Here is a 27,221-nt window from a genome sequence, read left to right on the forward strand (position 1 = left end):
AGCATATGTCATGTCCTTTTGCATTCCAGTTCTATAGCAATGGTCACCCTCTCAACTCCCTTCCCACTCTCAAATGTCAGAGGCAAAACAACAGAATGGGTAATGCACTTCTATGGAAGAAAAATGGAAAGCAATGGCAACTGTTGTGAGCTGCAGTACACATCCACCTAAAAGAAGAATCATTCATTCAGCTCCAGCAAATTGCTGTTAAAGTAGGAATATAAGCTCCATGTTGACAGATTCTAAAAACTTTTCAAAAGCTGAAAATCTGTATGTTATGTTAAATTGCTTTTTAAACATCAAGTCAACTTTATGTATTTCTTTGGTTGGGAGCATGTTGAAATCAGACTCTGTATCTGTTAATACAACAGAGTCTGACATATGAGAGGCACTTAGTATTTGTTTCCCCATTTGCCTTCTTCCTTCCATTAGACTGACTGAAACATCCAGAACAACTGATGAAAGATAAAGTCATTTGTATCATTATCAGAAATTAGTTGTTCCAGTGTTTTGTTTCTCTCTCAAACCAGACTAAAGCAATATGAAGGGAGATATATTTGCATTACATCAGTTTCCTACACAGTGCATGGCACATGAGGTCTCATAAAACCAATTTACCTTTAGATTGTGAATTTACTTTAAAATTAAATGTCCATGTAATCAGCACAGTACTTGGCACACTGACCCAAGATGTAGCATAGGAGAGCATCCCTTAACCCCACTATTTTACATGGCAAATACTGGTCAATATTTAATATTGGTGACACAATATGGATGAGGATGTGTGGGATATCAATATGATAGCTCATGTCCAAACCCATGGCTGCCTGGCTCTCAGCCCCAGGCCCAAATACTATCCCCAAGTCTTAGAGTTCTTGGCACAAACTTCCACTGTTCAGGATTTCTTTCTCCCATGATCTGTCTGGGTGTTAGTTTCTGCAGGGCCATCCTCTGGGGATAGGTGGTCTGGGGTCTCAGCGGTGGGCGCTGCTTTGCTCTTTCAGCCTCTGCAGTTCCTCCCGTCGCCTTGCCTGCTGTTCACTCATGCAGTCCCGGAAGGCCTGCACCTGTGGCTGGCACTGCCTCCAGTCCTGGTGCTGGGCCATGCACTCCTGCACTGCATAGTGGGAAGCAGCACAGCCGGAGCGGGAGATGAGCTGGTCCAGCGGGTCCTCTTCTTCATCCTCCTTCTTCACCTGTCGGGACCAGGCATGGCCTTGAGCTGACATCTTCTGGAGTCTCTAGAATATCAATGGGAGCAAGATTAGAGTAGGGACATGATTATATATGTTCCTCTGTTATAAACAACACTTACCACTGCACTGTTATAGCCTATTTATGCCTATGTCTCCCCTTGGAGATTGTGAGCTATTTGAGGACAAACACTGGGCCTGATTCATCCTGGTACCCCCAGCACCAGGCTTGCAAAATGGTCTCAACTGAACAGAATGAGATAAAGTATGTGAGAATGCTCAGCACAGCACTAATAAGCTCAAATGGGTTCTACTAATAGAATTGGAATTAGGTGAAATGTCACATATCTGGGGAAGCTATCTCTGTTCTCCTATTGGAGAAGCAATCTTCTTTTTTTCAATTAGCCTTATTCTATGGCTAGAGGAGAACAGAGTTTAGTACTTAAGAGAGTAACCATATATGGGTAGGGTTTGACATTTGGGAGAATGGAGAGTTGTGTGGAGAAAAGAGCATACAAGGTACAGGGCAAGAACTAAGTTTGTGAAGTGTGAGAATACTTAATGTGAGGTGCACTTGCCCACATTGCCTTTCCACGATCACCTGCTTCAGAGCACCCAGCACAAGGTAGCATATAGAAGGAACTTAAGAGAGGTTTGAAGATAAATGACTCAGCCTTTGTACAAATTTAACCATGACAGGCTATAAATAAGCTAAGACTCCTTAATGCCTTTCCTGGGTCTCTGATTCATTTAACAAATTATCATTGAGTATCTATCATGTACCAAGCTCTATGCTAGAGTTGAGAAAACAAGAGTGACCAAGACAGATACACTTCCTGCCTTCATAGAGTTTATAATTTAGGTAAGTTAAAAGGCTGTTTACTTGTGTACAGTGTCTATAAACAGCTAAAATTGGGAAGACAGTGGAGACTACCTAAGCCAGACAAGGGGACAAACAGGCAGGGAAGCCTTCTTTTCTTGCAGAAAGTGATTTCTAGACTGAGACTTGAAAGATGAAAAGGGAAGAGCCAGAGATGTAAAGAATATTTCTAGTCAATGGAAGAGCAGGGTGGGGATTTGAGACAGAATTTGACATGAGATGAACTGAAAGTTTTACATGACTGGAGAATAGAGTATGAGAACAGGAAAATTAATGAAAGTGATGAGTTGAGAAAGTATCTGATCACAGGAAGACCACATGTTAAGTTGTCAAGAGGGCAATGGGGAAGTCACAAAAAGGTTTTAAGAACTCTATGAAAGTGAAAGTGTTAATCGCTCAGTCCTGTCCAGACTCTCTGATACTCCGTGGACTGTAGCCCGCCAGGTTCTTTGTCCATGGATTTCTCCAGGCAAGAATACTGGAGCAAGTTGCCATTTCCTTCTCCAGAGGATCTTCCTGACCCAGGGATTGAACCCAGATCTCCTGCATTACAGGCAGATTCTTTACATTTTGAGCCACTGGGAGAGCCCAAGAACTCTATAAGTTAAGTGAAGTTAAGTCACTCAGTCGTGTCCGACTCTTTGTGACCCCATAGTCAGTAGCCTACAAGGCTCCTCTGTCCATGGAATTTTCCAGGCAAGAGTACTGGCCCTACACAAAATTCATTTGCTTTGAAGGCAAGGGAGGAGGGAGAAAATGGGCTTCGAAAACAAACTTGGATTGGAAAATTAGCCTGGTCACTGACTCACTGGGATACTTTGAGCAAATTACACTTTATAATCTCTCTTGAAAAACACACATCAAATCTATCTCACAGGACTGAAAACTAAATGAGATAATGCACGTAAGGAGCCTGGCACGTCCAGAGTTCAATAAATGATAACTCCTATTACTATACATGTTTCTTCTTTCTAAATATACTGAGCTCTTTAAAGGCAAGGGCAAGCCTCTTGAAACAATATGGTGGAAAGAACAGTGCCGTGGATTCTAAGCCAAGAAATCCGGATTCAAATACTGGCACCTCGTTTTACTATGCGCAAGCCTTAGCGTGCATTCCTTCCCCCCGCCCCCCGGTTTTTTGGCATGTGGGATCTTAGTTCCCCTACCAGGAAACGAACTATATAGTGTCCCCTATAGCGGAAGGGCACTCTTAACGACTGGACCACACAGGAATTCCCTTAGTTTCCTTCCTTCTTAAGGTAATATTTAACTCACTTTACCGCAAGGAATAAGATGCTAATAAGGGACAAGTGCATGGGCTACGAAAGGACTTAATTCCCCACCTCAACCTGGCTTCAGTCTCTCATAAGTAAAAAGTGGAAGACCCTCGCTCAGACACCAGGGCAGGATGGAAGGTCGGCAGTTGGTTCGCGAAGGCCAGCCTGGACTAAGAAGGCACTGAAAGGATGGGTAAGCAGAAAAACCCAGGCGGCCAAGTTACTTAAAACCTCCTCGACCACCTTCCGGAGAGGACGCAAGCGCACTCGCGAGCCCGCGCTGTGCCCGCTAGGCTTCACCGCGTAAGATCGCGGCACACAGTGCTCACCGAACAGGCAGACAGGAGGACTCGAACGCGCGCTGCTGCACAGCGGCGTCGGCTTCGCAGGCAGCTGTAACTCTACCGAATTACCCAGTAAACCTCGGGTCAGGAACCAGCTTCCTGCAAGGAGCGCGCGCGCAAAGGGGCGGGGAGAGAAGGAGAATACATCACGTATTTCCATTAGCGGCTTTTCGGGTAGATCCCGCCCTTCGTTCTCGACGTAGGCTCTGTGGGGCATCCACTTCCGGGAGAGAGCGGAAGGGGCGGGCTGGTGGAGGCGGGCCAAGATGGCGGTACCTTTGAGGATTCAGAGCGACTGGGCCCAGGCTCTCAGGTGAATCCAGGTCCAGAACTGGGACATAGGAGGCGGGTAGCGGATGTTGCCTTTACGTTAAGGAGCGCCATCCCCGACCCAGGATGTCCATAGGGGTTGCCTCATCAATTGTTGAGGGAACCCTGGGCCTAGAAGTCTCAAAGCCACATGGTCATTGTTTTTCATTCTCAGAAGAGTTATGTATCCCAGGAAACACGTATGCGTCGTGTGATGGCAGAGGCAGAATAGCATCAATGAGTTGGAGAAAGACAGGAAAACTGAGAGGCAGGAAGACTCTTGGCCAAATAGTCATGGTCATTTAGCAAATACTTACTTATCAGCTATTTCCAAAAGTCCCAGCAATCTGCATTACCAGGAGTCTTGGCATGCTTCTCGACCCCTGCTGCTAAGTCACTTCAGTCGTGTCCGACTCTGTGCGACCCCATAGACGGCAGTCCACCAGGTTCTGCCGTCCCTGGGATTCTCCAGGCAAGAACACTGGAGTGGGTTGCCATTTCCTTCTCCAATGCATGAAAGTGAAAAGTGAAAGTGAAGCCGCTCAGTAGTTTCCGACCCTCAGCGACCCCATGGACTGCAGCCTTCCAGGCTCCTCTGTCCATAGGATTTTCCAGGCAAGAGTACTGGAGTGGGGTGCCATTGCCTTCTCCCAGTGGTGTGTTAGTCATGTTGTGTGTAGTCCATGGGGTCGCAAAGAGTCGGACACAACTGAGCGACTTTCACTTCACTTCACTTCACTTCACTTCACAGGTCTTTTCAGGGAACAGTGTAACACTTAAACCATGTCCAGACTCTGACCTAAATAGATGCTCGGCGGAGTTCAGATGTGTACTCTAAACTTAAGGGTGGTTTCTGCCTTTGAGACGCTAACAGCTTAATTGGAATGAACAACAAACCATTCATTTATTTATTGTGTATCATATACTGTGCAAGTTATTTTGCCAGGCACCAGAATGAGTACAGCCGTACCGAGATGTTCAGCCGCTAAGTCGTGTCTGCCGTGGACTACAGCCGGCCAGGCTCTTCTGTCCTTGGGATTTCCAAGGCAAGAATACTGGAGTGGGTTGCCGTTTCCTTCTCCAACAGCAGTGCCATGAATGGCAACTATTATACTAATAGGTTTTAAAAATGGAAACAATGGTGAAGATGAATGGAACATAGTCTCCTGAGTTTAAGAAACTTATGCCTTACTAGGTGGGCTGAAAATAAACCTTATTACTACAACACCAGATGTGTAATAGGAAGAACACTGGCATTTATTGAGGACCACCTACCTTTGCAAGAACACAAGTTCAGAATCAAGAAGTAAGTTGCCCAGGATAGTGCAGCTAATAAGTGTTTCATGATGAAGTACTTGAGCTTCACTTAACTAACAGGTCTATGCATTAAACACAATCCATAAGTATTTCTTCAATAAAGTTTGTCTATGCCTGGATAACGTATTAGACTGATTTGTGTAAGTGCTCTGGCTAAACTGGAAATTATATGTTCTTTCTCCCCTTCATCAATAACATCCATTTTGACATTGAGTGAGTCTAATTACGTTTTTGTTTCTCTTCATAGGAAGGACGAAGGGGAAGCCTGGCTGAGCTGTCACCCCCCAGGTAATATCCTTAAATCTCTATGCCTTCCCTTTAGAGAAAGGATTTACAACCCCTAGGAAAGAGCTTCCTACTTTCTCCTGGCCTAGACTACTTGAACAGTGCTTCAAGTAGTCTTGAGATGTGCTTCAACAGTCTTCAGATGTTCTTGACCATTCTGTGCTGAATGGATGCCACTGCAACTCCTCCATTCTAGGGGAAGGGCTTCCTATTGGTGTCCCATTGGGAGCCACAGACATTTGTGGAGACATTGCTGCTGCATCTTAATCAGTGTCTTTGCCATATACTATTGTATTCTAGGCAGTTCTGTAGCTTCAGTTGTGATCTTCCTGATAATGATTCCCGGTCTACAGCTCTAGTTCTGACCTCTCTTCATTTTCAAGCAGAGATTGAATAGTTACCTGCTAAATATTTCTGGTTAAAACTCTCGCTGCTGTTTTGAGCTTATCAGATCCAGAATCTGATGCTGAGCGCTTCTGTTGTCAAACAGGTTTTCTTTCTAGATTTTCTCAGTTCTTAAGTTATCACTATTCTAGACATTAGAGTGAAAAACCTGGTGCCTCACCCTACCATATATAGTTAGTTCCCAAGTCTTCCAAATTTTTCCTTTCAATGACATTCCTGTATTATTCTCATCCATTTGTTTTCAGTTAGTGTGGTAACATTAAAATTTTTTTGCTTTTAAATTTGTAAGAAAGCTTTGTTTTGCTGATTATTTTTCATTTTCAGAGACCTTTGACGTCTCTCCATAATAAGATATTCTAGGAGAAATAGAGTTTTAAACAGTTTTCTTTGGAGGACATTGGTGCTGTGTCAAAGAAAGGTGGTAGCTGGGAGGTCTCAGAATCAAGGATTTTTGTCTTATTTTTAAAGATGGGAACTAATTGGAGAGCAATTAAAATACAGGTTATACATTAAAAATATTCATCTTTGTTTCATTTAAAAATGCTGTGCTTAGTCACTCAGTTGTGTCTGACTCTGCAACCCCATGGACTGTAGCTTGCCAGGCTCCTCTGTTCATGGGGATTCTCTAGGCAAGAATACTAGAGTGGATTGCCATGCCCTCCTCCAGGGGATCTTCCTGACCCAAGGACTGAACTCAGGTCTCCCGCATTGTAGGCAGATTCTTGACAGTCTGAGCCACCAGGGAAGCCCTTATTTAAAAGTAAATAAATATATTTTAAAAAAAGAAACAAATACTTAGGCTGTAGGTAGAAAAGACGACCAGCTGAAAAATCAGTATCTTAGATGAACGAGATTGAATTAAGTCTAAAAGAGTAAGATGAAAGGTGAGGGTAAGTGTAGATGTATTAATAGATACATGCATAGACCTGGATATAGAAATGTGAAATTTTCTTATAGCCTATATTTTCTTTGTGATGTTGGAGTTAGAGTCAGCTCTTAAAGAAGAGTTGTTTTCCCCTGAAATGGCAGTTTTGTTGAAATAAAATGCATGCTATCTATGTGCTAGATGTCAACCATAACATGTAGGGACTATTAGGATTTTGATTTTTTTTTAAGATAATAACTTTTCAGATATAATTCACATACAGTAAAGTTTATCTTTTTAAAGTGTACAATTCAGTGGTTTCTAGTATATTCATAGAGTTGTGTGTCTGTCAGTAATTCTACACATTTTCATCACCTCTAAAAGAAACCTTATGCTGTTTAGCAGTCTCTCTACTTTCTCCCCTCCTCCTAGCTCCTAGCAACCGCTAATTGACTTTCTCTGTGGATTTGCCTGTTTTGGACATTGCTTATAAATAGAGTCATAATATGTGGCCTTTTGCACCTTTCATTTAACATAACATTTTCAAGGTTCATCCATTTTGTGGCATTCGTATGTTTTTATGGCCAAGTAATAGTCTGTAAGGACATATCACATTTTTTGTCCATTCATCAGCTGACGAACATTTGAATTGTTTCCAGTTTTTGGCTGTTATGCAGGAAGAAGGTTTTGCTGATAGGCTAGGTATAGTGAGAATTGGCTGCTCTGGGAACAAAAGGGACAAAAGGACTCCAAAACTACGCAGAGCTTGAAAACTGTGGTAAGTTGGAACGGCGCCAGTTTGCACAGCTGTGTCCTGTTCTGTATCTGCACTCAGCAGCCTATATGTAGAAATGTAGAAAGGTGAATGGTTAGATTAATCTCACTTTTGTTACACAGACAAGATACTGAGACTCAGATCGTTTCAGTAGCTTTGTAAATGTAGAGAGGTCATTGACAGTGCTGACAGGAGATTGGTAGAAATAATATACCAAAAGGGCCAGACTTCCTAGGATAATTTGAAGCCAGGAGGGAATCATGGAGAGGGACAAAACGCGGAGTTCACTCAACCCTGTTTTTGTGGCATCTTTCTGAACTAACATTTCATGCCACTTCCCTGCCACACCTTCTTCACTAGATCTTCTCTAGTCCAGACTTCTACCCTAGATTGTGAGTTACTCCATTAATATCTTTCAGTGACTAAACTAGTATATTAATTGATGCCTCCTCTCCCCTTGTTCCTGTGTGACTGTTCTTTATTTTCGACATGCCCTTCCCTGACATGGAGGTTCCTTTCCCTTGTGCTCACTCAGTCATGACTCACTCAGACTCTTTGTGACCCCATGAACTATAGCCCACCAGGCTTCTCTTTCTGTGAGATTTTCCAGGCAAGAATACTGGAGTGGGTTGCCGTTTCCTTCCCCTTTCCTTTCCCTTATTTTCTGCCTAGTTGTATCTTTTAAGATCCTTCTCAAGTCCCACCCTCTCTAGGAAGCTCTCCTACTCTGCATGAATGACTTTGGCATGATGACTTTTACTTCCCTCTTACTCCTAGAATTTAATTTTCATGCACCAGTTATTTACTGAATAATTTGAGCACTTTGCTAGTTTTCTGAACTCAAGGACTCCATAGTCTGGTGGGGAGGCCAGAAATGTAAACAACATATTGTGGGCTGTTATAGAACAACACACACACACACACACATTGTGGGCTGTTACAGAACAACACACACACACTATAGGAGAAGAATAGAAGAGAACATTTTAACATTTATGTGCAGGAATTTTATTTAGCCTATATTTCTACAAAAGCAGTGTCCTGCTTAAGCAGACTTCCCAGTTATTGAAGCTTAACTCTTTAGTCTGTGTTAATATGTCTGTACTGTGGATAAATGCATATGTTCATGTTGATCTTCATCTTTCATCTTGGGAAAATTCCATTTCACAGGCAGTAAAACTGAGGTTGAGATTACTCTAGTAGCTTTACAAATACTATATTATATCTCAAAATCTTTGTTCCTGGCTTTTAGCCCTTGAGTATATTTCTTCCAAATTAGGTTCATCTAGGCTATTTTTCTTTCTACTCACCTCACTACTAACACAAGTACCTGCTTTTCTTTCATGAGCCAGTTTCCTCCCATATATACAGATGCCTGAATTGGGCCTTCAAGGAGAAAGATGTTTAATTCTTCTTATTTTTTGAAACATGCATCTTTGTCTATATAGGGAAACCAACTTTGTATGGCAGCCTAACTTGTCAAGGAATTGGCCTTGATGGCATCCCAGAGGTTACAGCTTCTGAAGGATTTATTGTGAATGAAATAAATAAGGTAAGTTTTTATGTCTTCTAGATGGCATCATGTCGAAAACTATGGTAGTATCTTATATATCTACTTTTAATATTTATACTCATCTGTGTATCACTGTCATCTCCATTCCATTCATATAATAATCATAATTTTTATTGCCTTTGAATGTCAACAGTTTTTCTTTTATACTTAGACATGGTTTTTAAATGCAAACTTTCTCTTAAGTCTCTTATACTAGTGCTGTTCATTAGTGAGCCACATGTGTAATTTTTTATTGAAGTCTTATTGATTTACAGTGTTTAAGGTGTATAGCAAAGTGACTCAGTTATGTATATATGTATATGGCTATTATATATGTATTCTTTTTCAGATTCTTTTCCATTATAGGTTGTTATAAGATATTGAGTATAGTTCCCTGTATTATACAATAGGTCCTTTTGTTTATCTATTTTATATATAGCAGTATGTATCCATGTGTAATTTTAAATTTTCTAGTAGCCACATATAAAAGGTAAAAAAAAAAAGGTGAAATTAGTTTTAATAATGTATTTCATTTAACCCAATATATCTAAAATGTTATTTCTACCTGTAATTAATATAAAAAATTATTAGAAATAGTTTACACTTCTTTCTTCTTACTCTTTTTTTTTTTCTTATTGAGTCTTTGAGCTCCTTTGTATATTTTAACTTAGAGAACATCTCAATTCAAACTCTAATTTCTTAATTGGAAATACTTGATATGTATTTAGGTTTACAAAAATTTACAGTTGAAAACAGATGATTCATGTACCTAACTAGTTCCAAACATATTTAAAAAGTTTTCCAGTAATTGGATCAAGTATCAGTTTTTAAATTAAACTTTAAGATTAAAAATTCAGTCACTCATTTGTATTAGCCACATTTCAAGTGCTCAGTAGGTTTATGTAGCTAGTACCCCATATTGTACAATATAGCATTATGTGTTTGGCCACACCTTGGTGAAGGCCTGTATTATGGTACTTAATATATTGTTTTTCTCATCAGTCTTTGAGGTGAGTAGATGGCCATCTAAGTGTTGCAGAACTCATGATCTGACTTTCCTTCTTCGTTCTGATGGCTGCAGTCATTGTGTTCTAGTGAGATGATTCCCAAAGGGTGAAACAGCCTTTTTTTTTTTCTTTTTTTGGTGTAATTAAGCTTTCTTAGTTATAAGATGTTTCAGGTGTACTGACAAGAATAGAGTACTTTGTTTTTTACATAAGATTTTTAGCAAATGTTCATTTACTACTGTCTGTGCAAAATAAGCTATGTGTTTTTATATATTTTTATATTTGTTTTTCATAAACAGTATTGTAGAAAGTGCCAGAAGATCTGAGTCCAAGTCTTAGTTACTGTGACATTTACTAGCTATATAATTTTAGACAAATAACTTGGTTACCTGAGCCTCAGTTTCCTCATCTATAAAACAGAGACTGTATTCTACTTCATAGGCTGATTAGTGGGGATTGAGAATGCATATAAAAGAAACTAAGATATTTCAAAAGTGAGTTATTGTTTATTGTAACAATCCTGTGGGATTAGCATTTTAAATTTCCATTTTACAGATAAGCAAACAGACTCAGAGAGGTTAATTAACCCTTGATAATCAAAGCTGGCTAGACTGTGTCAGAATTGAAACCCATTTCTATTAACTTCAAGTATAACACCACCTTGCAAGCCTACATTTTCCCCAGGTGGTTTGCCAGTATCCATTCATGGCCTGGGTGCTGACTTCCTTTCTTCCCTTTGTACTCAGGCCCTTCCAACATCATTGCTAATTATTGCTGAATACCTGCTGGGTCAGACAGTAAGTGCTTGTGGTTGAACATTCATGTTTCCTAACTACCATGAGTCACTTTGTATTTGATGTTGCTGCATTATCCTGTTAAAACAGATCTGTCATTATGCTTAAAAACCTAACCCCTCAAAAGATAAAAGTTTTGACTTTTAATTTTATCTTAGTGTGGAGTATTCACTCTTCCCCTTCACACTGAATTTTGTCTGTTTTGATACTTCCCACAGCTTTTCTTTTAAATCTTCTCATTAACAACATGAACATTTTCTACTGCTGGAAGATAATTCAACATTTATCTTCCTTCATTGTCTGTTTATGGATTAAAATGTGATTTGCAGGATTGATGAGCAGGAGAAAACCACTCATTTCTTGAAATCTTTTATATAATTAACTCCAAAGAAATAAAGTCTTCTGAGAGAAAACCCAGTTCTTCCAGAGGCCGGAACACTAAGCTTTTAGAGCTCCTCATGTCGTTTCTTGGTATGAATATTTAGCCAGGAAAGTTTAGCTGACACTTTAGTTTCGGGTACAGGAGACAATTCCAAATCCAGGTCAGCTCTCTTGCAGCTGTATGTGCTTTGTCATGCGGTTAGAGCAAAAACTCATTTAATAAAAGGCCTGCAGGCAGCCAGGCATAGATATGCTGGCTAAGAAAGAACGGTCCATGTAGATCACCTAATTGTCTTTTTAAAGGAATAGAAGATCTGTAATAAGAGAATATTGATTTTCAGTGATGAGAATATTATAACTTTGAAACTATTCTTTCTAATGAACTGTGAAGACTGTGCTTGTTGTACATAAAGAGGTTTAGAAAGTCTTGATTGTTGAAGACATTTTCATTGTCCAGAAGAATTTTCAGAAACTTTTAAGTACTATTGCATAAGGGATAACAGATTAGGGTCCCTTTGGTGAGAGCAGCTCCTCAGCTCTACGTAGGAGATACACACTTAGGGGACAGTGTTAGTGTTCTGCTGATTAGAGTAGGGGATTGTTGTATTGCAAGAATCCTTGAGGAGGTGTTTACCAAGCCTGTTATATCTTGGCCTTGAAACACCAACATGCTTAAATGGTTACAGTCTGCCTTTAGCAAGTCATGTCACTTGAATCTAATGTCTGGTCCTAGGTATAATTTAATACTATGTCACTAGTGGTTTCTTGCTACGGTAGCTGAAATAATACGTGGTAATGATTAGGCAGAACACATGGGATACCATAAGACAGCTATTTGGTCATGACCAGTCTATGAACATATATAGTCAGTTTCAGCCTGGGTGGGATTGTAAGCCTGACCAGGGCCTACACATTGTATGAGCATACCATAATTTACCTACTTTCTTACTCTGGTAACTATACATGCCAGTAGTCTAACATTCTTTCTGAAAATTCTTGTAGGCGGCAGGTTTACTTTTAGATAAGTCTTTTGTGCCCTAGACCTGCGGGCTGATGCTGTTGGTCCTGTTTTTTGCCACACTGCTGATTGAGAGTACTGGTATTGGATTTTCTTTATGGAAATTAATGTTCTCATGTTTGTCATTTGTATCTTATTGTTGGTTTGTCTTCGGTTGAAACCAACATAAATACATAATGGCTCAGCAATATCAAATTACATTGCAACCCTCTGCAGTAAAAGGACTGCTTATGTATAGGGGAGTGATAGTTTTATGGGTTGGGGAAAGAGGATTAGAGAAGGAGGGTACACTTAAAAGGTAAGAGTTTCTTTCATCCTAATGTTTTCTTTAAGAAGCTTTATTTAGTTCTATTGATGTAGCTTTACTGATGGATTTCATCTTTCCTTCTCTGTTTAGAAAAGCATTCATGTTTCATGTCCAAAGGAAAATGTATCTTCAAAGTTTCTGGCACCATATACTACTTTTTCCAGAATTCATACGAAGAGTGTAAGTATTTTTATAAAATGAGGAGAAAACATAATAACATGTTAGTTTTTCGTTTTATCTGCTTGTCTAGTGCTATAAACATATTAATAATTAATGTGGTTTTCATTTACTTTGTGTTATAACACAGCCGATAAAGTGCAATATGTTTGGCAAAACTGGTAGTTGGGTCCTTAGAATAAATGTACAAATCCACTCACTGATAATTTTTATTATTATTATTATTATTAAAGGGAATCCTCCTACACTGTTGGTGGGAATGTAAGTTAGTATAGCCACTATGGAAAACAGTGTGGAGGTTCCTTAGAAAACGAAATGTAGAATTACAATATAATCCACCAGTCCCACTCCTGGGCGCATACCTGGGCAAAACTATAGTTCACAGCGATACATTCAAATTACTGGTAATCTTAAAGAGAGGAATTGTGTGAAAAAAAATTTTTTTTTTTGAAATTTTCTTACGTATGCTTTAGTGCTACTTACCTACTTTTGGATAATGATGATAGTACTTGATGTTTGAGTAATTTGCTGCTGCTCATATTTCTCTCCCTTTGCCTATAGAAAGAGGCATTTTCTCAAAATTCCAAGAACAGCATATTGAGGGATAATTTTCAGAGATTTTTGTGATAAAGCCCTTTCTAGTACCATAGGCTTTTTGGAAGCAGAAATGAAGGATTATATTAAAGCCTACTGTTTCTTATTGTGTGATACATTTTCAAAAATAGCTGTTTTTACCCTATTGTGAAACAAATATATATTTAGTGATCAAAATTTAGGAAATACAAAAGAAAGTGAAAATCATTCATTTCTATAATATAAAGATAACGTGAGCTTTTGTTATATGGCACTTACTAATAATAATCAGTGATTTTGCCACTTACAACAACATGGATGGACTTGGAGGATATGCTAAGTGAAATATGTTAAACAGAAAAAGACAAATACTATATGATGTGGAATCTGAAAAATAAAACAAACTAGTGAATATAACAAAAAGGAAACAAACTCGCAGATTAAGAAACTAATGGATATAAATAGGGGGAGGGAAGTGAGGAGGGCCAAGATAGGGGTAGGGAATTAAGAGGTTCAAATTATTATGTATAAAATACATAAGCTACAAGAACATATTGTACAACACAGGGACTATAGTCAGTATTTTTATAACTGTAAGTGGAATATAACCTTTAAAATATTGTGAATCACTATTTTGTATACCTGTAACTTTCTAATATTGTCTATTAACTATAGCTCAGTTTTTAAAAGTAAAATTAATAATAATCATATTTGTAATAGCTAACATTTATTGATTGCTTGATATGTGCCAGCACCATACTTTCCATATCATTATTTTCCTTGATCCAATCTTTTTTCTTTAAATATTTTACCATATAGTACATGCTGTTTTATAAGTTATTTTTTATTTCTTATTGTGTACATCATTCTTTGTTTACTTTATGTGTATTATTTTAAGAGTCACATAGTATCCCATTGTATGGCTTTACTATAATTTATTTTTCTCATCTTATATTACTGGGCATTCATGTATTTCTAATTTTCTGACTTCATAGTTTTGATGATATACTTATAGCTAACCCTTTACTCACAAAGGTAAGAAAAAACTAGAGTACATTTATAAAAGTAGAGTTGTTGAGTCACAGGGAATGTACATCATAAGGCTTTTGGTATGCTCTACCTGGCTTCCACTTAACTGATTTATTGAGTCAACTGTCGCAGTGCATTTCCTTTGTAAACCATTCTGATTCATGCTCACAGCACATTTGCAGCTTGTAAGGTCTTTGAGGTTTGCATGCTGACGCTACCAGTTAAGTTGAATGCTTACCAAGGGTCAGTTACAATGTCTGTTGTACTGTTTTTGAAATTATGTTAATTAAATATGTTAAGCCAGTGAAATATAAGTGTGAAAGGCAGAGTGACTGTGTCTTTGGAAACTCAGTTTGATTGCTTTATAGAGACTTGATACAGAAGAGGATTTTTTTTGGCTATATCACACAGCGTGCAAAATCTTAGTTCTTCAACTGGGGACTGAACCTGTGCCCCCTGGAGTAGAGTCCTAATCACTAGACTGCCAGGAAGTCCCAAGAAGAGTTTTTTTAAACCTGCTATTTTGGTAGTTTGGACAAAATAAATGTAGTACAGTATGAGGGAAAAGATTTCTTTAAAAAACCCTGGATAAATTTTTGCTCTTAGATTGCTTTGTAAGTGTGACTAAAGATTTGCTTTGCTTTCAAGAAACTAGAAGTTGTGTACCGTTTGGTTATAGTTTTTTACAAGAAAGTCAAGTCTTTATAGTAATTAGTGGACTCATGAAAAGATTAGTATTTGAGTTAAAATAAAATATAGGGGCATTTTTATATCCTTTTTTATTATTTTCTACTTGTACTGAATTTTCTGACTGATTGACCTACAACTGGGCCCTATCAATTGCCTAAAAAGACTTTTTTTACTTTTATCGCTTTTGTGCCAGTCTGACTTGACATTCTCTGCTAATGCTGGCTATTCAAATTTTTTAAAGTTTTACCATTGAGGGGTGATGTTTCATTGCTATTTTAATTTATATTTCCTTTGATTAATTATAAATTAACCACTTTTTCATATATTTATTGACCATTCTTCATGTCATTTGCCCATTTTTCTAAGTGTGAATTTTTTTCTTTATTGATAAGAACTCTTCTTATATTTAGAGTATTGACCTTTTGCCGTGTATTTTGCAGATAGCTTTTTTCTAGTTTATCATTTATTGTTATTTGTTTATAGTATCTTGACATATAAAATATTTAATTTTCTAGATAATAAAACCTATCAATTTATGATGACTGCCTTTGGGATCCTGCTTAGGGTAGTCTGTGATTTTATATATATATATACACACACACGCACACACACACACACTTTAAATTACACAGTGTAATGGGTAAGAGCAGGGACTTTAGAGTCAGGCTCATTGGATTTGATCCCCTGGATTTGAATTTCGGTTCTGCCACTTTAACTGTGTGACCTCAGGCCAGTTGTTTAACCTTCCTGTGCTAAAGTGGGAGTAAAAGTATTTATCTCTTAGGGTTGTTGTGAGGATTGAAGCAATTATAATTGGGCCTGGAACCTGGCAAACACAATATAAATAGTGTTTGTTAAATACAATTATAAATATGATCATTTTTGAATTTTTATGTTTTATTTTTTACATTTCAAACTTTATTTCTGTTACTTGATTTGAAGTAGGGGTCTAATTTAATTTTTTAAAATTATTTTATTGAAGTATATCTGATTTACAGTGTTTGTAACAATTCTTTTTGAAATGATTAGCATGTTCCAGTACTACAAAATAATCCATCCTTTATCTCAGGGACGTGAATTGTCATCTATATCTAGTATTTATAATTGCTCCTTTGATCTGTCTGTTCTTTTCCTGTAACTAAGGAATAGATGTTTAACTTTAGACTCTGACTTAGGTTTGTATCCTGGCTCTGCTCTGTCACTTTAGGGAAGTTACTTAACTACCTCTTAAACCTCAGGTTTCTCATCTGATTTCTTACTAATGCTTAAAAGATTTTTGAGTGGATTATATGAGAATAGTGTCTGTTACATATTTGGCATATAATAGCTGTTCAGTAAATGTTAATTCTCTTTCCTCCTTTAATAAAAATTTGGAGGAAGGAGACAGCTGGTATGATCTATAATCTACTTTTCAGTGTACTATCACTTTGGAAGAAATGGATGGTTCAGACTTAATTATCTTTTAGGTCGAGGAACTAGGGCCTCAAAGATCTGTAACTGAGATGATAACATAATATCCCCATCCCCTCCAGGGAGAGTTTATTAACTGAGAGGGTACCAAACAGTATGTCAGAGTTTCTCAACCTTGGCAGTATTGACATTTTAAGCTAGATAATTCTTTTTCATAGGAGGCTATTCTGTGCACTGTAGGATGTTTAGCAGCATCCCTGGCCTCTACCTACAAGTGGTCAATTAGATAGCGCCCCCGGCTGTGACAACTAAAAGTGTTTATGCATCACCACATGTCCCCCTGGAGAAGGCAATGGCACCCCACTCCAGTACTCTTGCCTGGAAAATCCTATGGACAGAGGAGCCTGGAAGGCTGCAATCCATGGGGTCACTAAGAGTTGGATACGACTGAGCGACTTCCCTTTCACCTTTCACTTTCATGCACTGGAGAAGGAAATGGCAACCCACTCCAATGTTCTTGCCTGGAGAATCCCAGGGACGGGGGAGCCTGGTGGGCTGCTGTCTATGGGGTCACACAGAGTCGGACACGACTGAAGTGACTTAGCAGTAGCAGCATGTCCCTCTAGAAACAAATTGCTCTTTGTTGACACCCACTGTAATATATAAATATAGAACTGAAGACCTCGAGGGGAAGAAGTGGTGAACTCCTTCAGGTGTTCGGAGAACTGCTTACCTTTTGTGGAATAGGTCATTTAAAAACACACACACATTAATTGTTCTTTTATTCTATTTCTTACTCTCTTTCTCTTATTTGAACTCATTATTAGGTGGTTCACCCATTTACTAATCACCTACTGTATTCCAGATACTCTTCTGGGCACTGGAGCTATAGCAATGAATAGAATGGTGGTGTAGAGCCTATATTCTAGGGTGTGGGACCAGATAGGATTTGTCAATGACTTGGATATGAGAGAGAGAAAATGAGGAGTTGGGATAATCCTAAAGATTTGGCCTGAGAATTGGGTAAATTCTGGGGTCATTTACTAAGTGGGGGACAAGTAGTTGTATTGGTAGGAAGCAGAGGGCTCCCCTTGTAGCTCAGCTGCCACAATGCGGGAGACCTGGGTTCGATCCCAGGGTTGGGAAGATCCCCTGGAGAAGGGAAAGGCTACCCACTCCAGTATTCTGGCTTGGAGAATTCCATGGACTGTATAGTCCATGGGGTTGCAAAGAGTCAGACACAACTGAGTGACTTTCACTTTCAGGGGAAAAAAAGGGTTCTGTTTGGACAGGTTAAATTTCAGGTGTCTTTTATAAAGCCAAAGATAGATGCCACATGAGTCAGGAAAGATGTTTTGCTGTGTTACTTTAGGGATTAAACTGATTTCAGGGTGAGTAGGAAAGTGTTAAATATGTTTTGTTTCTGAGACCCTGTGAATGGGGACAGTAGTTGGTCTCCTTGATATAGGTCAGATGGCTTTACTTTCTTATCTGTTGATGAGGTGCTTCATCCTTATTCCCAAACTGGGATTAGGTATTTGTTGAATAGTTACTATGTACATAGCCTATGATTTGTGTAAGAAGGTGGTGCTGGACATGGTTCTGACACTTATAAAGCTCATCATGTAGTTGGGAAGCCAGAACAGAGTTGAAATTGACAGTACTGCTAGTCATTGTCAGGCCAAGGATTAGGGTGGTAGCAGTGGGAGAAGAAAGGTCTGAGAAATGTCTCCTAGACATGAGTGTGAAAGCAGAATCCACCAATGAGAAGCTAGGGGCAGAATGGGATTATTATGAAGATCAAATGATTCAGTGTATTTGAAAATGTTTTATAAGTGATGAATCGTGATATAAATGTTAATTGTTGTCATAATCCTTAAATTGGAACTACAATTAAGTTAACAGTCCTTTTATTGAGGAATCAAAATAAAGAAGAGAAAATCTTAGTGTTAGAGCTGACCTATATAATCCCTTTAGTTTTGCCACACCTATTCATTATGGCTTAATTGGCATAGAAATGTAAACTGGAAAGTTGAATAACTAAAGCCAAAATTCCTACTTTTTAAAAAATAATTTAGGTCATGTGAGAATCATAGTTGCTGGGAATATGGCTGCAATTATATATCTCAGTCTTACATTTCTGGAATATTTACAGCTGGGTTTTTTTTAATATAAAGGGGATACTACATATGCATGTATATGAAAAAGACTTGGCATTCTAATCATGGCTTATTCAGGAAGTGATTCCTAATACTGAAATTGCATAAGGGAATCTTAGAATTTTCTGTTCAGTTCAGTCTCTCAGTCGTGTCTGACTCCTTGCGACCCCATGAACTGCAGCACACCAGGCCTCCCTGTCCATTACCAACTTCTGGAGTCCAACCATCTCATCCTCTGTCGTTCCCTTCACCTCCTGCCCTCAATCTTTCCCAGCATCAGGGTCTTTTCAAATGAGTCACCTGTCTGCATCAGGTGGCCGAAGTATTGGAGTTTCATCTTCAACATCGGTCCTTCCAATGAACACCCAGGACCGATCTCCTTTAGGATGAACTGGTTGGATCTCCTTGCAGTCCAAGGGACTCTCAAGAGTCTTCTCTAACACCATAGTTCAAAAGCATCAATTCTTCGGTGCTCAGCTTTCTTCACCGTCCAACTCTCACATCCATACATGACCACTGGAAAAACCATAGCCTTGACTAGACGGACCCTTGCTGGCAAAGTAATGTCTCTGCTTTTGAATATGCTATCTAGGTTGGTCATAACTTTCCTTCCAAGGAGTAAGCGTCTTTTAATTTCATGGCTGCAGTCACCATCTGCAGTGATTTTGGAGCCCAGAAAAATAAAGCCAGCCACTATTTCCACTGTTTCCCCATCTATCTGCCATGAAGTGATGGGACCGGATGCCGTGATATTCGTTTCCTGAATGTTGAGCTTTAAGCCTACTTTTTCACTCTCCTCTTTCACTTGCATCAAGAGGCTTTTTAGTTCCTCTTCATTTTCTGCCATATGGGTGGTATCATCTGCATATCTGAAGTTATTGATATTTCTCCCAGCAATCTTGATTCCAGCTTGTGCTTCTTCCAGCCCAGCGTTTCTCATGATGTACTCTGCATAGAAGTTAAATAAGCAGGGTGACAATATACAGCCTTGACGTACTCCTTTTCCTATTTGGAACCAGTCTGTTGTTCCATGTCCAGTTCTAACTGTTGCTTCCTGACCTGCATAAAGATTTCTGAAGAGGCAGGTCAGGTGGTCTGGTATTCCCATCTGTTTCAGAATTTTCCTCAGTTTCCTGTGATCCACACAGTCAAAGGCTTTGCTTAGTCAATAAAGCAGAAATAGATGTTTCTCTGGAACTCTTGCTTTTTCGATGATGCATTCGGTGTTGGCAATTTGAATTTCCTGTTACTTGTTCTGAAATACACAAACACAATTAAGGTTTTACAGAGGCAGTGTGAAGTAGTGAATGGAAGCATCTTTGCTTTTCCTTGAATCCTTCTGGTGCATCTTGGAAGTCTGTCTTTTGTGTAAGTGGGTTCCCAAGAATCAGGAGAGGTATCTTAATTTTAAAGTAACATAGCAAAAGGTGGAAACTATGGAAATGATATGGGAATAAGGGACTTTACAGTTATATAAGCTGCAGGAGGTTATATATGACTACAAGAATATCTTTTTGTTTTGAGAAATAAAATGTTTTGGCTCTAGCCTTTTTGGGAGATCAGCGATGATAACTCAGCCTTCATATGAAATACATGTTCTTTGGATTGGGAAGCACAGGCTTGAAGAAGTCTTAGAGGAGTGTTAACTGAGAGAGGTTTATAACATTTCAAGGAAAGAAGAGCATTTCATTATTTGTAACACTGGTTACAACACTGGTTTTGTCTTTTGAACAGATAACATGCCTGGACATTTCCAGCGGAGGAGGCCTTGGTGTGTCTTCTGGCACTGATGGAAGCATGAAGATCTGGCAGGCTTCCAATGGAGAGCTCAGAGTAAAGGCTTTGGATACACTTTTAGGGTGGTCTGAGAAACCTTAGACTGGGCCATGGGAAGAAGAGTGGCCCATTCTGAAAATGTAGGAACACTACACTTTGATTGGTCTTTATTCTTCCACTTGTTAATATGAGAACCAGGCTCAAGTTTGATGATTTGCCAGAACAAATTGGGGCTGAAATGGTGGGAGAGCCCGGCTAGTGAATGTCTGGATGGTACCTTGATATGAACTGCCTTCAGTGATACATTTCTAAGACAGAGTACATAGGCTGTTACACTGACTGTATGGCTGAGCCTCTCAACCTGTACAGAGGATTGTAAGTAAAAGAGCCCTCAAACCTCCTCAGCTCCTTATGTGTAGAAATAGATTTATGGATAGTTGCGAGAGCTCTGGAGATCAAATTCACAACATCTGCAGCCAAAGTCCAGGAAAGGGAGCCAACAGCTCCTAGAACATTACCTGGTAGACAGATGAACTAAACAGATTCTTTGGATCTCTTTTGTCTTAAAATCCAGCATGTAGATGTATCATTTAAGGGACCAGGGATATGGGAGGTAAGAGGACATCAAGGGATGGACAAGAGAACTAGCATGGAATTCTCTTTTGTTTTTCCAGAGAGTATTGGAAGGACATGTGTTTGATGTGAATTGTTGCAGGTTTTTCCCATCAGGCCTTGTGGTTCTGAGTGGGGGAATGGATGCCCAGCTGAAGATATGGTCAGCTGAAGATGCTAGCTGTGTGGTAACCTTCAAAGGTCACAAAGGAGGTATGAAGAGTGATTTTCCTAAAGGCTTCTGTAATTAGATCCCCAGAAATGAAGCACCAAAAAGATAGAATCTAGTAATCCACAAAAACAGAAATAATTTATATAACTGGCTATTTAAGTGAAGTGGTATTTCCCCAGGGATTAAAAATTCCTTTCTTACCCAGTTTTGTTATTGCTATCTAGAACTAACTGCCCTACATAGATAGTTATTTTCCACAATTGATAAGATAAAAAGAGCCACCACAGGAGATCATCTTCTGTGTGCTGGGAGAAAAGAAAGAGCTGTGCCCACTGAGTTGAGATTAAAGCTGGGTTGCAAATGGCTGCCTCACCAGACACGAGTCAGACCTTGGTCCTAACCTGCTGATATCAGATTGTAGAGATACAGTGAGAACATCTTCCCTCTTTAAATGATTGGTTGGTTTGTTGGGAAAAAAGATATTTAGACATTTTATCCTTAATTAGGAATGTTTAAAAAAAAGTGATAAATATGTCATTCTAATTTTTATGGGTTTGGATATTTTTGAAACTGTAAAAACATCCTCCAGTAATTTCTTACCTTGATCCCTCGTTTGGGACCATAATACACATCATCTTCACCACCCATTTGAGAATTTGTTATATATCACCCTATACTTTGGTATTTAATGTAGTGTTTTTGCCTTGTGTATCTGACTATATTATAAATAACTTGTGTGTTGATTTTTTTAAGTTTTAATATTTTTCTTTATAATGGTTTGTCAGATTACATATAGATCATCTAGCAAACACATATGTTAACCTTGGCAAATAAATGAATTTTCTTCTTAGACTCAAGTACATGGGTGTGGAGAGGGAATAGAAGGGATATTTAGAGCTTTCCTCACATTCAGGCCAAAGAACTGACAGGTCTGAAGCATCAAAGTGGCCTGCACAGTTGGGGAGTCTTGAGGAACACTAAGGGATTCACCTCAGATCTGGCCACCGTGACGATGTGAGGCACGGGGCAGCTTTCCAGTGAAACAAGGCATGGCCCTGCGTGTTGAACTTAACAAGATGTATGTCCAGCATCAGTGCACGCTCAACTTCAGAATACCTTTGGATTACTGCAGTTATGGACTGTGCCCTCCACATGACTCCTAAGCCTCCCAGTTCTCCTTAAGAGTCCATGCATGTCGCTCAAAGTGAACTATAGAGAGTGTTCACTAATAAATTAAGCTTTTATTCGTATAATTGTTCCATTCTTTTAAGAGAAAAGTTTTGGGGTGGAGGCTTCTCTAGAGTATAACAACCCTGACTCTTTTTCCTTGAGAGTTTTTTTTTGTTGGTTTTTTTTTTTTTTTTAGATTGAACAGAAATAAACTTTTAGGGGAAATTGCATAAGTTAGTCAGATCCAGGCTAATGTCTGTCAGGTCTTGAATACTCCTCTCCAGTTAGTTCTGTTTAGCTGACTGGTTTGGGCTTGCCCATTCTTAAAAAGTGCTTCCCTCATAGCTCAGTTGGTAAAGAATCTGCCTGTAATGCAGAAGACCTGGGTTCGATTCCTGAGTTGGAAAGATCTCCTGGAGAAGGAAATGGCAACCCACTCCAGTATTCTTGCCTGGAGAATCCCATGGACGGAGGACCCTGGCAGTCTATAGTCCAGGGAGTAGCCAAGAGTCGGACACTACTTAGCAACTAAACAAACCACCACCACCAGTTCTTAAAAAGTCTGGAGCCAAAATCAAGATTAATCTCCAGTAATTTAGCAGCATGTGTGGGTCATTGTTTTTACCCAGTTGACTTCCAAATTGCTCTGTGTGACTCCTTTTCTACAGTCTTTCTAGTTCTGAGATTACCATGTAAAAAACAGAAGAATTATTACCTGCATTTGTGATCTTTGGTAGCTTCACAACTGGTGACTAAATAAGAAAAGCAGAAGATAGTATCAAAAAGTGAACATGGTCTTTTATTGCCTAGGTAAGTTTGGCAAGCAAGATATAAAAGGAAGACTTGACTGAACATCACCTGATGCTTACTGCAAAGAATCATTAGGACACTAATAGAGCAGCTTTATATAAAGATCTGCTATAAAGGATAATCTTTGTTAGCTTAAGTCCCTGGCTTGTTTATTGCTTCTGCTGCTGCTAAGTCACTTCAGTCATGTCTGACTCTGTATTACTTCTAGTATATGGAAACATGATAGTAAGGGAGGCAGTATAGTAGAGTGGTTAAGCTTAGGATTTGGAGACGTACAAATCTTGGTTTAAATCTTAATTCTTCCACATCGTAGCCTGTGAAGCCTTTTAAAGTTGCTTAACTTTTCTGAGTCTTTACTTCCTCATGTGTAAAATGGGGATAGTAGTATTAAAAGAGATGGTGCATATAAGCGATTTAGCATAATCCCTGGTATAAAATAAATGCACAGTGAATATTATTATTGTTGTTCATTAAAAATGTAACACTGCACTTTAAACTCTGCCAGGCAAGTTGAACCTTGTGATGTTGTAACATGCTTGTCAACTGTGAAAAGCAGAAATTGTTATTTCTAACAGAAAAATAGATATTTTTTATCTTAGTTGTTATGTAATTGGTCTTTTCTAATACTTTTGGATACATATTTTATATGTAATTAAAGGATTAGTGTATTCATTATTTAATTAACAAGCAGAGGTAAGATTTTTGTGTGTTTCTAAATTTTTCTAATGAAAAAATAAACTAAAAGTAGTGTTCTGTTTGTAATGTATGAATTTCCTAAGTAGCTCTAAAGTGTGCTTTAATCAGTCTGAAGTTTTTTACTTGCCCAGGCCATTTAATTAAGGTTGCTGAATTTGGATATATATATATATTCATAGTTTTAATTTTTTGTAGTAAGCACCAGATCTTTCATAATCTTTGAAAATATTGAGAACAAATGAAGCACCATTTCAGTTGATTATTTGAGGTTTTTTGCTTACAAATGTAGGAAAGATACTTACATTTCAGAAATCAAGTTACATTTTCAGCACTTGGGCCATTCTTTTCAAACTCTAATATACTTTCTTTGAAATAGGATATGCTGCCTCCAAGTAATAGAAGATGCTTGAAGACTCCTTATTTTCTGAGAACTGAATTGATTAAACTTGTTAGAAACCTGTATAGAAATATGAAATTTGCCCTGTTTTTTACTAATATTTATTCAGTTCAGTTCAGTTAGTTCAGTTGCTCAGTGCGACCCCATGAATCGCAGAACGCCAGGCCTCCCTGTCCATCACCAACTCCCGGAGTTCGCTCAGACTCATGTCCATCGAGTCAGTGGTGCCATCCAACCATCTCATCCTCTGTCTTTCCCTTCGCCTCCTGCCCCCAATCCCTCCCAGCATCAGAATCTTTTCCAGTGAGTTAACTCTTCGCATCAGTTGGCCAAAGAATTGGAGTTTCAGCTTCAGCATCAGTCCTTCCAAAGAACACCCAGGTCTGATCTCCTTTAGAATGGACTGGTTGGATCTCCTTGCAGTCCAAGGGACTCTCAAGAGTCTTCTCCAACATCATAGTTCAAAAGCACCAATTCTTCGGTGCTCAGCTTTCTTTATAGTCCAATTCTCACATCCATACATGACCACTGGAAAAACCATAGCCTTGACTAGATGGACCTTTGCTGGCAAAGTAATGTCTCTGTTTTTGAATATGCTGTCTAGGTTGGTCATTACTTTCCTTCCAAGGAATAAGCATCTTTTAATTTCATGGCTGCAATCACCATCTACAGTGCTTTTGGAGCCCAGAAAAATAAAGTCAGCCACTGTTTCTACTGTTTCCCCATATATTTCCCATGAGGTGATGGGACCAGATGCCGTGATCTTCATTTTCTGAATGTTGAGCTTTAAGCCTACTTTTTCACTCTCCTCTTTCACTTTCGTCAAGAGGCTTTTTAGTTCCTCTTCATTTTCTGCCATATAGGTGGTATCATCTGCATATCTGAAGTTATTGATATTTCTCCCAGCAATCTTGATTCCAGCTTGTGCTTCTTGTGGCGTTTCTCATGATGTACTCTGCATAGAAGTTAAATAAGCAGCGTGACAGTATACAGCCTTGACGTACTCCTTTTCCTATTTGGAACCAGTCTGTTGTTCCATGTCCAGTTCTAACTGTTGCTTCCTGACCTGCATATACGTTTCTCAAGAGGCAGGTCAGGTGGTCTGGTATTCCCATCTCTTTCAGAATTTTCCACAGTTTATTGTGATCCACACAGTCAAAGGCTTTGGCATAGTCAATAAAGCAGAAATAGATGTTTCTCTGGAACTCTCTTGCTTTTTCAGTGATCCACAGGATATTGGCAATTTGATCTCTGGTTCCTCTGCCTTTGCTAAAACCAGCTTGAACATCTGGAAGTTCATGGTTCACATATTGCTGAAGCCTGGCTTGGAGAATTTTGAGCATTACTTTACTAGCGTGTGAGATGAGTGCAATTGTGCGGTAGTTTGAGCATTCTTTGGCATTGCCTTTCTTTGAGATTGGAATGAAAACTGACCTTTTCCAGTCCTGTGGCCACTGCTGAGTTTTCCAAATTTGCTGGCATATTGAGTGCAGCACTTTCACAGCATCATCTTTCAGAATTTGAAATAGGTCAACTGGAATTCTATTACCTCCACTAGTTTTGTTCGTAGTGATGGTTTCTCAGGCCCACTTGACTTCACATTCCAGGATGTCTGGCTCTAGGTGAATGATCATGCCGTCATGATTATCTTGGTCATGAAGATCTTTTTTGTACAGTTCTTCTGTGTATTCTTGCCACCTCTTCTTATTTATTTATTCATTTATTTATTTATTCAGGCATAGTTTAATCTTATTTCCCAGACTTTGGCTAGGATGTTTATATGTCAATCAGCTGAATCTTTTCTTGAATGCAGTTTTTTTTCTTCTTGGTTTATATGTTGAAGACTGGTTTGATAACTAAAGCCTTGGTAGCTCTGTTACGTCGTTAAGTGTGGCTTCTCCTCTTACAAAGGCATTCCTACTCCTTTTATAGCTTTTTCTTAAAGTCATTCCTCCCAGATTCCTGCTCCTATAAGGCTTCTCTTTCTTTTATTCGTCCCACCTAAGAGTGAAGAAACCCACACTAGATGCCCCTATGTTGTGACATTTTATTAGAGAGGGGGTGATAGTTTTCCACTCTGCTTTTCATAAAAAGGGAAAACCTCCAACCTCTTTACTGAGTATTAGTTGAAATTTGTACACAGTTATACCATTCACAGCTCCCTAGCCACAGTAGCATCCTCCTTGGGTACATATTTTTCATAACTATTTTCTCTTTAAAGTTTGTATCACTTCCATGGAACTCAGTATTTTTAAATAATGGTTGGAACTTTCCAATAAGGATATAAATCTTTGATTTCTTGGGAAGAGCTGAAGGCCCTTCCTTTTGTTCCTATTGGTGATTCTTCATGATTGTTAAAAAGTTTAAAATCCTTTTCTAGCTAGAATGCTGTGTTATGGAAAAAGAGTGGAAAGGTGAATTTTCTAAAGTTAAGGTACTTTACAATGACAAAATATGTTATAAATAACTGTAAAAAAGCAATAAGACATGTTGCCTCCTTCAATCTACTTCTGAGGGAAAGGCTACTTTTAAAAGCTTATCTATTTGGCCCTTATCCAATTGATATATAATTATGAGGATTGGATTTTATTTTTTCAACAACTATAACCAGCTACATAGGTTGTATTTAATTTTTATTTTAAATTGGATATATTTGGAAACTTACCCTGTGACTTAGGTCCTACCTGAGTTGTCTCTAATCATATTTTCTCAAACAGCCCCCAGACTGGCTACTTTTTCAATTTGTGGCATTTTTTTTAATGCATCTTTTTCTGGAAAAGGCTTTCAGAGTAAAATTTCCAGTAGGACTTGAGGCCTTTTGTTAACCGCATGGGTCATCCA

At 38.7% G+C, this 27,221-nt stretch overlaps 2 protein-coding genes across 10 annotated transcripts in view; one reads left to right on the forward strand and one right to left on the reverse strand.

Moving 5' to 3' along the window:
• Positions 1-537: 537 nt before the first annotated feature.
• On the reverse strand, positions 538-3,767 carry COA4 (cytochrome c oxidase assembly factor 4 homolog). Of its 2 annotated transcripts, none has more exons than XM_069553051.1 (2): positions 3,417-3,490; positions 538-1,241 (listed from the first exon to the last, which is right to left on the reverse strand). In XM_069553051.1, the coding sequence occupies exon 2, from the start codon at positions 1,227-1,229 to the stop codon at positions 975-977; it is 255 nt and encodes an 84-aa protein (XP_069409152.1). In that variant the 5' UTR covers positions 1,230-1,241; positions 3,417-3,490; the 3' UTR covers positions 538-974. The 2 variants fall into 2 exon arrangements, with proteins under 2 accessions (XP_069409152.1, XP_069409151.1); XM_069553050.1 differs by lacking the exon at positions 3,417-3,490 and adding an exon at positions 3,680-3,767 and having other exon boundaries at positions 614-1,241.
• A 39-nt stretch (positions 3,768-3,806) lies between these two features.
• The window catches only part of PAAF1 (proteasomal ATPase associated factor 1), a 41,550-nt gene continuing 18,135 nt past the window's right edge, over positions 3,807-27,221 (forward strand). The window contains exons 1-9 of one of the 8 annotated variants that reach the window (XM_069553022.1): positions 3,939-4,007; positions 4,938-5,049; positions 5,199-5,309; positions 5,568-5,608; positions 7,535-7,653; positions 9,099-9,202; positions 12,800-12,889; positions 20,482-20,580; positions 21,198-21,348. In XM_069553022.1, the coding sequence (XP_069409123.1) occupies positions 20,545-20,580; positions 21,198-21,348 (187 nt within the window). In that variant the 5' untranslated portion in view covers positions 3,939-4,007; positions 4,938-5,049; positions 5,199-5,309; ... (3 more) ...; positions 12,800-12,889; positions 20,482-20,544. Of the gene's footprint in view, positions 4,008-4,937; positions 5,050-5,198; positions 5,310-5,567; positions 5,609-7,534; positions 7,654-9,098; positions 9,203-12,799; positions 12,890-20,481; positions 20,581-21,197; positions 21,349-27,221 lie in introns of all 8 variants that reach the window. The other 7 variants (XM_069553016.1, XM_069553019.1, XM_069553023.1 and 4 more) reach the window with 7 other exon arrangements.

The sequence above is a fragment of the Ovis canadensis genome, chromosome 15 (genome assembly GCF_042477335.2).
Source record: "Ovis canadensis isolate MfBH-ARS-UI-01 breed Bighorn chromosome 15, ARS-UI_OviCan_v2, whole genome shotgun sequence".
Classification (NCBI taxonomy): Eukaryota; Metazoa; Chordata; class Mammalia; order Artiodactyla; family Bovidae; genus Ovis; species Ovis canadensis.

Coding starts and splice junctions, on each gene's coding strand:
- COA4 (XM_069553051.1), bottom strand. CDS start 1,229: ATGTCAGCTCAAGGCCATGCCTGGTCCCGACAGGTGAAGAAGGAGGAT.